Source organism: Oncorhynchus mykiss, chromosome 31 (assembly GCF_013265735.2).
Source record: "Oncorhynchus mykiss isolate Arlee chromosome 31, USDA_OmykA_1.1, whole genome shotgun sequence".
In the NCBI taxonomy this organism is placed as follows: Eukaryota; Metazoa; Chordata; class Actinopteri; order Salmoniformes; family Salmonidae; genus Oncorhynchus; species Oncorhynchus mykiss.
In genome coordinates, this window is record NC_050571.1 from 33,766,376 (window position 1) to 33,778,574 (window position 12,199).

Genomic DNA, 12,199 nt, shown 5'->3' on the forward strand with positions numbered 1-12,199 from the left:
TTTGTGTGTTTGATTTTATACAGGTGTGGCTGAAATGGTTGAATCCACATACTTTTGGGCACATAGGGCAGTTATATTACATTTCATAACACTTGTGTGGCTACAAAGTTCATGACAAAATATGCAATTGAAATGTATAAAACTCTACATGACCATAGTTTGAAATACCTACTGTAGTAAATTGTCTTTGGCATTAATTCCCTTTGGCAGTGCATATACAGTAAATAATACTAATACAATGATTCAGTGAGAATATGGTTGGTCAGGTTTAGTGTTCTTGACCATAACTGACATTATTTACCTTAAAGGCATAAAACAAATGTATCCTGGGTCAAATCCGTACCAGCTGGGCCACTAACAAGATGGCCCTTCCGTAGTCTACAACAGCGTTACCCAAACTCAGTCCCGTGGGCCCCAAAGGATGCACGTTTTGGTTTTTGCCCGAGCACTGCACAGCTGATTCAAATAACCAACTCGTCATCAAGCTTTGATTATTTGAATCGGCTGTGTAGTGCTAGTGCAAAACGGGGCCCCAGGACTGAGTTTGAGAAACGCTGTTCTACAAGGTGGCATTTCAAACCCGTTGCCTAGTAAGTCCACAGGATTCATCACCATCCCTCTCTGTCCAGAGTCCCTAATGGTCACTACAGCTCCTCATCGTCCTCGCTGACCAGTATAGTGTCCAAGTCCTTGCGCTGTGCGCTCTCTGTGACAAACTCTCTCTGCTGGGCCTCCAGCTCTCTGAGCTCCCCCTGCAGGCGCTCCAGATGCAGCGCACGCCGGTTCCTCAACAGCTTCATGGGGAACGGGTTCATGTCACTGAAGGCAATGTTGGTCAGCTTCCTATTGGACAAGCCCAATATTACTCAACCTGCTTATTTCCATACAGTAGAATTAATCTATATGCTGCATGGCTAAATAAATAAAAATTAACAAGTTGTATTGAGCTAACCCTAGGTCTCTAATTGACATTTTTGTTTTGCTCATATTGCTCACTTACAGGAGCAATAGCTCCATCTCTGTACATGCATGCATGCATTGGTCGGACAGGAGTTTCTGAAAAAGTGATGCCGAGTAATTAATCCTGGCTATGTCTATACAGGCAGCCCAATTCTGATATTTTTTCCACTAATCACATCTGATCTTTTCACATTAAAAGACCAATTAATGAAAAATGTATCAATTGGGCTGCCTTTGTAAACACAGCCCTGGTATCTCATCTGCTCTTTGTTTGGAGATGAGAGACTGTGGTGAATAGTGCCCTCAATGCACTCATCTGGCTGTATAGCCTCTTATCTCCCAAGTGTTGAGCCCATAGCTCTGCCGTCACTGCTGCTATCTGAATTATATATGGTGATGTCTGTCTTGGCCTACGGAAAAAAATAGCTCCTTAGTCTGCTCTGCCATTAACACACCGACTAAATAGGGCACCAGAAAAAGAATGGTCTCAGAAGGTACAGGACAAAAAGCGCAAACCATATAGATAATAGAACAACTTAACTGGTTACAAATGACAAGCTAAACATGATTTGGTGGAATGGTTCAAAATCCACGTAGGGGTGTATCAGGTGTGTTAGTGCTGGGCTTGGCTGTAACAAAAAAAATGCACACCAGTCCTCCAGGAGTTTAAGACCCCTGCTATAGTGGTTCCTGTCCCACTAGAGAAACACTGACCTAATATAGTGCTATATTTTCACAACACTGCCTCCACATTTTGACCTTCGATGATTTTTGTGGCCCCTCACCTGCCGTCAGAGATGGTCTTGGCAAAGAAGCGCAGGTATTGGTAGATCTCCCCACTGTCATGGATCTTCAAGATGTCCTCCTCTTTGTACTTGAACAGAGCCAGGGCATACCGAAATATCACCTGCACAAAAAACATGCACGCATGTTTACATTAGAAGTGGTTTATTTACTACTACTAATAATTTTATACCAGGTCAGTCAACGAGGCCCAAATTTGAATGCCCCTGGGCTAGGGGCTGTTTACATGTTTCCAGCCCAGGCTCTAGTCTCTCTCAGGTGGGGTACCTTGGTACCCTCATAGAGGAAGGCGTCCCACACTCGCAGGAGGATATCGCTGGGCAGGCTCTCTACGAACACCACGAGGAACCAGTTGAAAGTGATGAGGGACACATCCACGCTATGCTCCTCAAAGTGAGCCGCCAGCCGGGGTATCTTCTCAGCCATGAAGTCCTTTAGCACACACTGGTCTGCCTGCAACATCCACACACACACCACGTCCCACTGGGTCACATCAGCAGACGGCGTTAACCGATATTGACATGTGACAAATCTTGAATTCATTACATCGTTCATTAAACTATGCGCTATTCAGTTCCATGTTTTGGAACAGATGCAGAACTAAAATCAGTTAAAACCACAACTTCCCATAATGTTGTACATTTTTTACTACAGTAGAGAACTTACAGAACTGTAGATCTCGATACCATTAATGCTACGCATGCCGTTGTTTAAAAACATATCCTTGGAGCCGAATCCTTACCTGCGAGGATATGAGCGTTTTGGTGTAGTAGTCCTGGGGCATGATGGCCTCCACCACAGCTACTAGACACCAGAAGGCATCCTGCTCACTCTCCAGCACCAGGAGAGCTATGGCTGCCAGCCTGAAGGGAGAAGGAGTGGCCAACGTCACAGTTGTCCTTGGTCATTCATTTGACATTTTAGTCATTTAGCAGAGGCTCTTTTCCAGAGCACACATTTTCATACTTTTTTCCCCCTTACTGGTTCTCCGTGGGAATCGAACCCACAACCATGGTGTTGCAGGCACCATGCTCAACCAACTGAGCCACATGGCACCCCATATTCTGTAGAGATCATTTTGAGGTCTGTGAAAGCTTGTTTTGTATATTTATAGCCTGCCCTGAGTAGCCAGATAGAAGAAAATGTATGTTTTAGACAAGACAATTATATTTTCACAAAAATATAATTGTCTTCCTCAGGCATTTATTAAGCTGAGAACATTGTGTAGGTAATTGTTTTGGAGTCGGCACTATATATATATCAGTTTACAACTTTGTCCATTAGATGGCAGTATTTCTTGTTTTTTATATTTTATTCAGCACACTGCTGACTAATATAGGTATGTATTGTGCACCTGTTGAGGCCCTGGCAGTAGCCGATGGTGGGGTTTTGCCAGGAGAAGGCCAGCAGGATTCGTTGGAGCTGCTGCAGGGCGGGGCTGGAGGGTGAGGAGAAATGCTGATTGGTGGTGAGAGTGCGGTACAGGTCCAACTGGATCTGTCTGGAGGCCTGGTGGGGCGATGTAAGGCTCTTCTGGCACAGCTACAACAATAATGGACAGATTTCATGTAGGTGGATGGAAAGATGGACAGACAGATATACAGTCCATTCTAAAAGTATTCAGAACCCCTAGACTTTTTTCAAATATTGTTACGTTACAGCCTTGTTCTAAAAATTGATTTTTTAAATATTTTAAATCCTCAATCTACACACAATACCCCATAACAACAAAGCAAAAACAGGTTTTTAGAATCTTTGCAAATGTATAAAAAAAATTATAACATTTACATAAAGTATTCAGACCCTCTACTCAGTACTTTGTTGAAGCACCTTTGGAAGCGATTACAGAGCATAGAGTCTTCTTGGGTATCACGATACAAGCTTGGCACACCTGTATTTGGGGAGTTTCTTGCATTCTTCTCTGCAGATTCTCTCAAGCTCTGTCCGATTGGATGGGTAGCATCGCTGCACAGCTATTTTCAAGTCTCTCCAGAGATGTTCCATCAGGTTCAAGTCCGGGCTCAGGCTGGGACACTCAAGGACATTCAGAGACTTGTCCCGAAGCCATTCCTGCGTTGTCCTGGCTGTGTGCTTAGAGTCGTTGTCATGTTGGAAGGTGAACCTTCACCCCAGTCTGAGGTCCCGAGTGCTTTGGAGCAGGTTTTCATTACATTTTGGCAAACTCTAAGTGGACTGTCATGTGCCTTTTATTGAGGAGTGACTTCTATCTGGCCACGCTACCATAAAGGCCTGATTGGTGGAGTGCTGCAGAGATGGGTGTCGTCCTGGAAGGTTCTCCCATCTCCACAGAGGAACTCTGGAGCTCTGTCAGAGTGACCATCGAGTTCTTGGTCACCTCCCTGAGCATGGGCCTTTCCCCCGGTTTGCTCAGTTTAGCAGGGCGGCCAAGTCTGGTTGGTTCAAAACTTCTTCCATTTAAGAATGATTGGAGGCTCTTGGGGACCTTCAATGCTGCATAAATGTTTTGGTACCCTTCCCCAGATCTGTGTCTCAACACAATCCTGTCTCGGAACTCTATGGACAATTCCTTCAACCTCATGGCTTGGCTTTTGCTCTGTGGTACCTTACATAGACAGGTGTGTGCCTCTCCAAATTATGTCAAATCCAAAGAATTGACCACAGGTGGACACCAATCAAGTTGTATCAACATCTCAAGGATGATTAATGGAAACAGGATGCACCTAAGCTCAAATTCGAGTTTCATTGCAAAGGGTCTGAATACTTGTGTAAGGTATTTGTTTTTTTATTTGTAAAAATGTTTTCGCTTGTCATTATGCAAGTAGATTGATGAGGATTTTTTATTTTATTTATTACATTTTAGAGTGAGGCTATAAAGTAACAAAATGTGGAAAAAGGGAAGGGGTCTGAAATACTTTCCAAATGCACTGTAGAAACTGTATATTGAGACATACACTACCATTCAAAAGATAAGGGTCACTTAGAATGTCCTTATTTTTGAAAGAAAAGTTTTTTTAAATTGTCTATTAAAATAACATCAAATTGATAAGAAATACAGTGTAGACATTGTTAGTGTTGTAAATGACTATTGTAGCTGGAAACGGCTGATTTCTTTGTGGAATATCTACATAGGCGTACAGAGTCCCATTATCAGCAACCATCACTCCTGTGTTCCAATGGCATGTTGTCCAAGTTTATCATTTTAAAAGGCTAATTGATCATTAGTAAACCCTTTTTGCAATTAATGCGCTTGTCCTCTTGCTCAGTTGTGCACCGGGTCCTCCCACTCCTCTTTCTGTTCTGGTTAGAGCCAGTTTGCGCTGTTCTGCGAAGGGAGTAGTACACAGTGTTGTACGAGATCTTCAGTTTCTTGGCAATTTCTCACATGGAATAGCCTTCATTTCTCAGAACAAGAATAGACTGACGAGTTTCAGAAGAAAGTTATTTGTTTCTGGCCATTTTGAGCCTGTAATCAAACCCACAAATGCTGATGCTCCAGATACTCAACTAGTCTAAAGAAGGCCAGTTTTATTGCTTCTTTAAATCAGCACAACAGATTTCAGCTGTGCTAACATAATTGCAAAAAGGTTTTCTAATGATCAATTAGCCTTTTAAAATTATAAACTTGGATTAGCTAACACAACGTGCCATTGGAACACAGGAGTGATGGTTGCTGATAATGGGCCTATGTAGATATTCCATAAAAAAATCAGCCGTTTCCAGCTACAATAGTCATTTACAACATTAACAATGTCTACACTGTATTTCTGATCAATCTGATGTTATTTTAATGGACAAAAAAAGTGCTTTTCTTAAAAAAATAAGGACATTTCTAAGTGACCCCAAACTGTTGAATGGTAGTGTACAGTAGATTGAGCGATTGAGAGCTACATTGTAAGGTGAACTTGCTTAATCCAATACCACCCACCTGCTGGTAGCGATCCGGGTGGCGCTCCCATAGCGCGCGTGTGCGCACCCTCACCACCCAGCGCCACACCCGTGGGCGGTACTCGCACGGCACGCCGCCCCGCAGAAGGCTTTTGAGCTCCGAAGAGGGGCAGAGGTTGTCGGCCGGGCGGCCCCCCAGATACTGAGCCCAGCGGCCCAGCAAGAGTCTGTCCCCGGCCTCCTGCCTCAGCAGGCTGTGGGAGCGGATCTCCTGGGCCTGGATCTTGGCCAGCAGTTTTATGTCCTCCACCTCGTAGTCTGGGATGATCTTGAAGCCGTACTCGTCGTGCTCCCTGAGGGACAGCCAAAAGAAAAAGATCAATGGTTCTGATGATATAAAAATGTTCACTCATTGTCTGACTGTGTTGTTGATTTAATGTATTGTCTCTCTCTTATGTCTCATTGTTAATTATCACAGGACCTGACAGCTGAAAGCAGCATGGTGAACAACAATCCAGCACTGTCATCTGTCAGTGTAGTGAAGCAGAGGAGACAAGGAGACAAAGAAGGAAGCCATTTTAGACTATTGAGCCCCTGTTACCTGACAGGGTTGAGTTTGCGCACGTCATTCAGGTCTCCCTGTAGTGGGTCCTCTCCTTGTAGTTTCCTCACAGCCTCCCGCTGGCCCGGTTCTAGAACCTTGTTCTCCTGCAGCTTCCCCAGTACGCCCAGATAACGACTCTCTATCTGACAGTTACGAGCCTCCAGGTATGCACACTGCAACACAAAATAAGCGCCCCCTAATCAAGACTAAGGTCCCAATTCAATCAACTCGTGGCCAAGAGTGTTTCACACTAACCGCAATCCACTCTAACCCTCTTCCACTTTTATTTTTCTTTATTTTGACTATTTCTACATTGTAGAATAATAGTGAAATAACACAGTAACCAGAAAGTGCTAAACAAATCCAAATATATTTCATTTTTGAGATTCTTCAAAGTAGCCACCCTTTCCCTTGATGACAGCTTTGCACACTCTTGGCATTCTCTCAACTAGCTCCATGAGGTAGTCAACTGGAATGCATTTCAATTAAAAGGTGTGCCTTGTTAATTGTGGAATTTCTTTCCTTCTTAATGCATTTGAGACAATCAGTTGTGTTGTGACACGGTAGGGGTGGTATACAGAAGATAGCCCTATTTGGTAAAATACCAAGTCCATATTATGGCAAGAACAGCTCAAATAAGCAAAGAGAAACAAAAGCTCATCATTACTTTAAGACATGAAGGTCAGTCAATCTGGAATATTTCAAGAACTTTTAAAGTTTCTTCATGTGCAGTCACAAAAACCATCCAAGCGCTATGATGAAACTGGCTCTCATCAGGACCGCCACAAGAATGGAAGACCCAGAGTTACCTCTGCTGCAGAGGATAAGTTCATTAGAGTTACCAGCCTCAGATTTCAGCCAATTATAAATTCTTCACAGAGTTCAAGAAGCAGACATCTCAACATCAACTGTTCAGAGGAGACTGTTTGAATCAGGCCTTCGTGGTCGAATTGCTGCAAAGAAACCACTACTAAAGGACACCAATAATAAGAAGAGACTCGCTTGGGCCAAGAAACACGAGCAATGGACATTAGACCGGTGGAAATCTGTCCTTTGGTCTGTGTCCAAATTTGAGATTTTTGGTTCCAACCGTCGTGTCTTTGTGAGATGTAGAGTAGGTGAACGGATGACCTCCGCATGTGTGGTTACCACCGTGAAGCATAGAGGAGGAGATATGATGGTGTGTGGGTGCTTTGCTGGTGACACTGTCAGGGATTTATTTAGAATTCAAGGCCAGCATGGCTACCACAGCATTCTGCAGCGATACGCCATATCATCTGTTTTGCGCTTATTGGGACTATCATTTGTTTTTCAACAGGACAATGACCCAACACACCTCCAGGCTGCGTAAGGGCTATTTGACCAATAATGAGAGTGATGGAGTGCTGCATTAGATGACCTGGCCTCCACAATCACCCGACCTCAACCCAATTGAGATGGTTTGGGATGAGTTGGACCGCAGAGTGAAGGAAAAGCCGCCAACAAGTGCTCAGCATATGTGGGAACTCCTTCAAGACTGTTGGAAAAGAATTCCAGGTGAAGCTACTTGAGAGAATGCCAAGAGTAGGCAAAGCTGTCATCAAGGCAATGGGTGGCTACTTTGAAGAATCTCAAATATATGATTACTACATGATTCCATATGTGTTATTTCATAGTTTTGATGTCTTCACTACTATTCTACAATGTAGAAAATAGTACAAATAATGAAAAACCCTTGAATGAGTAGGTGTGTCCAAACTTTTGACTGGTACTGTATTTGCTACTGAATAGCCCACATAGTGACTAGGCAGGCCTACCTTCACCATAAGGCTTTTCTCCTGCTCGGAACTGTTGAGCCATAGCTTGGTCAACTGGTAGAGCTCAGAGTTCAGGAACTTGTTCTGGATCTTGTAGGCCTCAATGTCATCCTGTGAAAAATATGAATAGAGAGCTAGGAAACACAGGGTGCGGGGTATTTAAAGAAGCAAAGAAAAAAAAATGCTTCAGATTTGGACTACCAACATAATCTACTTCAAAAGACTATGGTTCTGGTCTGGGTCTGAGGCCGGACTTCACTCTGATGGTCGACCGATCAAACCACAAACCAACCTTGAGGTTCTCTGTGTCCTCATTTAACTGGCGGAAGGTCTGGGGCTCCAGGCCGTTGGTGGTGGACACTGTGCGTGTAGGGTCGGCCAAGCAGGCTGACACCTTCTCTAACAGCTTCAGGATCACCTGGAATGATACCAAGAGACAATGATATCGTAAATCTTTAGATTAGATCAGGAAATGTAGAGCTACACTGGGAACAAAATAGAATAGAATAGACCCTCGAATCCCAAATCAACCCCTAGATCTACCCCTACTTTGCATTCTGATTGGTTACTTGGAATTTCACCGTAATGCTTAAAACCACCTATCCAATCCTTTCAGGATAATGATGACGACATGCCTATTCTAATCCTTCCCTAGCTGACCCTTCCTGTCTGAGCCTCACTTCCTGTTTTGCGTGGTTCTTCTTCCTCATCAGGGTCACGTTCTCCTGCAGCTCGGCCACGTGGGCGTCCCTCTGGGCTAGGCTCGTTCTCAGGTCTTCCCCCTCGGCCTTCAGCTCCAACAAGCGGCCTCGTAGGTCAGCGGCGTGACGCTCGTAGTGCCTCAGCAGCTCCAGGCGCTCCTGCTCGCCCTCGGCCGCCAGGAACTCTGTGCACGTCCGCTTCTCCAGCTGAGCCACCTCCAGGGCCTTGTGTAGGAGCCACACAAGTTCCTGGATGGGGGAAGGGTGAGAAATAAGAGGATAGGATGCAGGAGCAGGGTGGGAATACAACAAATTTAATGGAGCTGCTACTGATATCAGAAGACACTGCTTACTAGTGTGATTGATGAACTTTGGTCTTAGCTCTAACCTTCTGGGCCTTGACGTCCTCATCCAGTATGTGCTTCTCGTGCTGGAGGCAGGTCGTCCTGTCTGCGCTTTCTGAAGGAGCTTCCCGGAGCACCGCAGGCATGGTGGCACAGCTTCCCCTCGTCTTCTTCCTGCTCCTCGGGGACGGCAATGGGCACGACCTGCCTTCTACAGGGGAGAGCTGGTCCCTGGGGTCCACCAACAGCAGCAGGGGTGTAGGGGTCAGGGGGTCAACGGAAGTCCTAGGACCTATACACTCTTGGAAAAAAAGGTGCCATCTTGAACCTAAAAGGGTCCTTCAGCTGTCCCCATGGAAGGACCCTTTGAAGAACCCTTTTTGGTTCCAGGTAGAATCCTTTCCACATAGAGTTCTACATGGAACCAAAAAGGGTTCTCCTTTGGGGACAGTCGGAAAAACCCGTTTGGAACCCTTTTTTCTAAGAGTGTAAGGGGGCATGGCTCTGTGGTTATTATGGACTGTGACAAATCACTAATGTGTCAAGGAAAATGTATTTTAGTTTAGTCAAGAAAAAATGACAATACTGTACATACAGTGCCTTGCGAAAGTATTCGGCCCCCTTGAACTTTGCGACCTTTTGCCACATTAGAGGCTTCAAACATAAAGATATAAAACTGTATTTTTCTTATTTATTATAGTCGTGATCATATCCGTTCCTTGGGTTGGAGTATTGAGAAGACAACCCTATTCAATCTTCCATAGGCATGTGGCATCAGTAATATTATCCTAAGGAGGCCTTCACTTTGCAACCCCTGTCATTCAAAGCCTAGTCTTCACAACTAAAATAAGATTTCAGTAAAGCTACTCTTCTGTCCCCACTTGTGCCCCACATGCAAAGTATTATGTGTCAGAAGTGTGAAGTTATGTACAGTTGAAGTCGGAAGTTTACATACAGTGCCTTGCGAAAGTATTCGGCCCCCTTGAACTTTGCGACCTTTTGCCACATTTCAGGCTTCAAACAAAGATATAAAACTGTATTTTTTTGTGAAGAATCAACAACAAGTGGGACACAATCATGAAGTGGAACGACATTTATTGGATATTTCAAACTTTTTTAACAAATCAAAAACTGAAAAATTGGGCGTGCAAAATTATTCAGCCCCCTACAGTTAATACTTTGTAGCGCCACCTTTTGCTGCGATTACAGCTGTAAGTCGCTTGGGGTATGTCTCTATCAGTTTTGCACATCGAGAGACTGAAATTGTTTCCCATTCCTCCTTGCAAAACAGCTCGAGCTCAGTGAGGTTGGATGGAGAGCATTTGTGAACAGCAGTTTTCAGTTCTTTCCACAGATTCTCGATTGGATTCAGGTCTGGACTTTGACTTGGCCATTCTAACACCTGGATATGTTTATTTTTGAACCATTCCATTGTAGAATTTGCTTTATGTTTTGGATCATTGTCTTGTTGGAAGACAAATCTCCGTCCCAGTCTCAGGTCTTTTGCAGACTCCATCAGGTTTTCTTCCAGAATGGTCCTGTATTTGGCTCCATCCATCTTCCCATCAATTTTAACCATCTTCCCTGTCCCTGCTAAAGAAAAGCAGGCCCAAATCATGATGCTGCCACCACCATGTTTGACAGTGGAGATGGTGTGTTCAGGGTGATGAGCTGTGTTGCTTTTACGCCAAACATAACGTCTTGCATTGTTGCCAAAAAGTTCAATTTTGGTTTCATCTGACCAGAGCACCTTCTTCCACATGTTTGGTGTGTCTCCCAGGTGGCTTGTGGCAAACTTTAAATGACACTTTTTATGGATATCTTTAAGAAACGGCTTTCTTCTTGCCACTCTTCCATAACGGCCAGATTTGTGCAATATACCATTGATTGTTGTCCTATGGACAGAGTCTCCCACCTCAGCTGTAGATCTCTGCAGTTCATCCAGAGTGATCATGGGCCTCTTGGCTGCATCTCTGATCAGTCTTCTCCTTGTATGAGCTGAAAGTTTAGAGGGACGGCCAGGTCTTGGTAGATTTGCAGTGGTCTGATTCTCCTTCCATTTCAATAGTATCGCTTGCACAGTGCTCCTTGGGATGTTTAAAGCTTGGGAAATATTTTTGTATCCAAATCCGGCTTTAAACTTCTTCACAACAGTATCTCGGACCTGCCTGGTGTGTTCCTTGTTCTTCATGATGCTCTCTGCGCTTTTAACGGACCTCTGAGACTATCACAGTGCAGGTGCATTTATACGGAGACTTGATTACACACAGGTGGATTGTATTTATCATCATTAGTCATTTAGGTCAACATTGGATCATTCAGAGATCCTCACTGAACTTCTGGAGAGAGTTTGCTGCACTGAAAGTAAAGGGGCTGAATAATTTTGCACGCCCAATTTTTCAGTTTTTGATTTGTTAAAAAAGTTTGAACTATCCAATAAATGTCGTTCCACTTCATGATTGTGTCCCACTTGTTGTTGATTCTTCACAAAAAAATACAGTTTTATATCTTTATGTTTGAAGCCTGAAATGTGGCAAAAGGTCGCAAAGTTCAAGGGGGCCGAATACTTTTGCAAGGCACTGTAGTTATCAGACAATGAGAAAACCTGATCCTTCTGACTTCAATCAGCTGCCAACAGAGGGCAGAAGTATGCCACCAGTGTAGAACACCAGTGTATTGGAGAACATCTCCAGAAGCTGCGGTGTGTGTGAGACGTACCAAGCCTGTTGTGGGCTGTCTGGGAGGGAGTCTTTGAGGGGTTCAGTGGGTTCCAGGGAGGAGGCACCTCCAAATGGAACACACTCCGACTCCGCTCCAGGGAGGACCGCTTGGAAAACAGACTGTGCACTGAGTTCCTGTAGGAGCAACACACACACAAACGTAACCATGCAGACCAACATGCACGCACAGCAGTATCATTAACATGCAATCAATCTGACCCACACTTTTGAACAAAACAACTATACCAGCTGCACTGAAAGTGAAAACCCACTACTAGGCAAAACAATTACTTTCATCTCAGTCACTTTTGCTACTAAGTAAATCTTGGCATGTTAGCAGATAATAAGCACCTATAGTCACAAAGCCACAAACAGTTGTAATGACTACAATCAACAAAGTCGA

The 12,199-nt window shown here is 44.2% G+C and overlaps 1 protein-coding gene across 2 annotated transcripts in view; it reads right to left on the minus strand.

Moving 5' to 3' along the window:
* The window catches only part of LOC110505065 (TBC1 domain family member 2A), a 25,207-nt gene continuing 13,008 nt past the window's right edge, over nucleotides 1-12,199 (minus strand). Inside the window, exons 5-16 of one of the 2 annotated variants that reach the window (XM_021584017.2) lie at nucleotides 11,795-11,931; nucleotides 9,121-9,377; nucleotides 8,712-8,981; nucleotides 8,324-8,449; nucleotides 8,032-8,142; nucleotides 6,233-6,408; nucleotides 5,672-5,984; nucleotides 3,119-3,306; nucleotides 2,507-2,627; nucleotides 2,032-2,247; nucleotides 1,746-1,867; nucleotides 1-843 (exon numbers count right to left, since the gene is read on the minus strand). In XM_021584017.2, the coding sequence (XP_021439692.2) occupies nucleotides 645-843; nucleotides 1,746-1,867; nucleotides 2,032-2,247; nucleotides 2,507-2,627; nucleotides 3,119-3,306; nucleotides 5,672-5,984; nucleotides 6,233-6,408; nucleotides 8,032-8,142; nucleotides 8,324-8,449; nucleotides 8,712-8,981; nucleotides 9,121-9,377; nucleotides 11,795-11,931 (2,236 nt within the window). In that variant the 3' untranslated portion in view covers nucleotides 1-644. The remainder of the gene's footprint in view (nucleotides 844-1,745; nucleotides 1,868-2,031; nucleotides 2,248-2,506; nucleotides 2,628-3,118; nucleotides 3,307-5,671; nucleotides 5,985-6,232; nucleotides 6,409-8,031; nucleotides 8,143-8,323; nucleotides 8,450-8,711; nucleotides 8,982-9,120; nucleotides 9,378-11,794; nucleotides 11,932-12,199) is intronic. The other variant, XM_021584018.2, reaches the window with a different exon arrangement.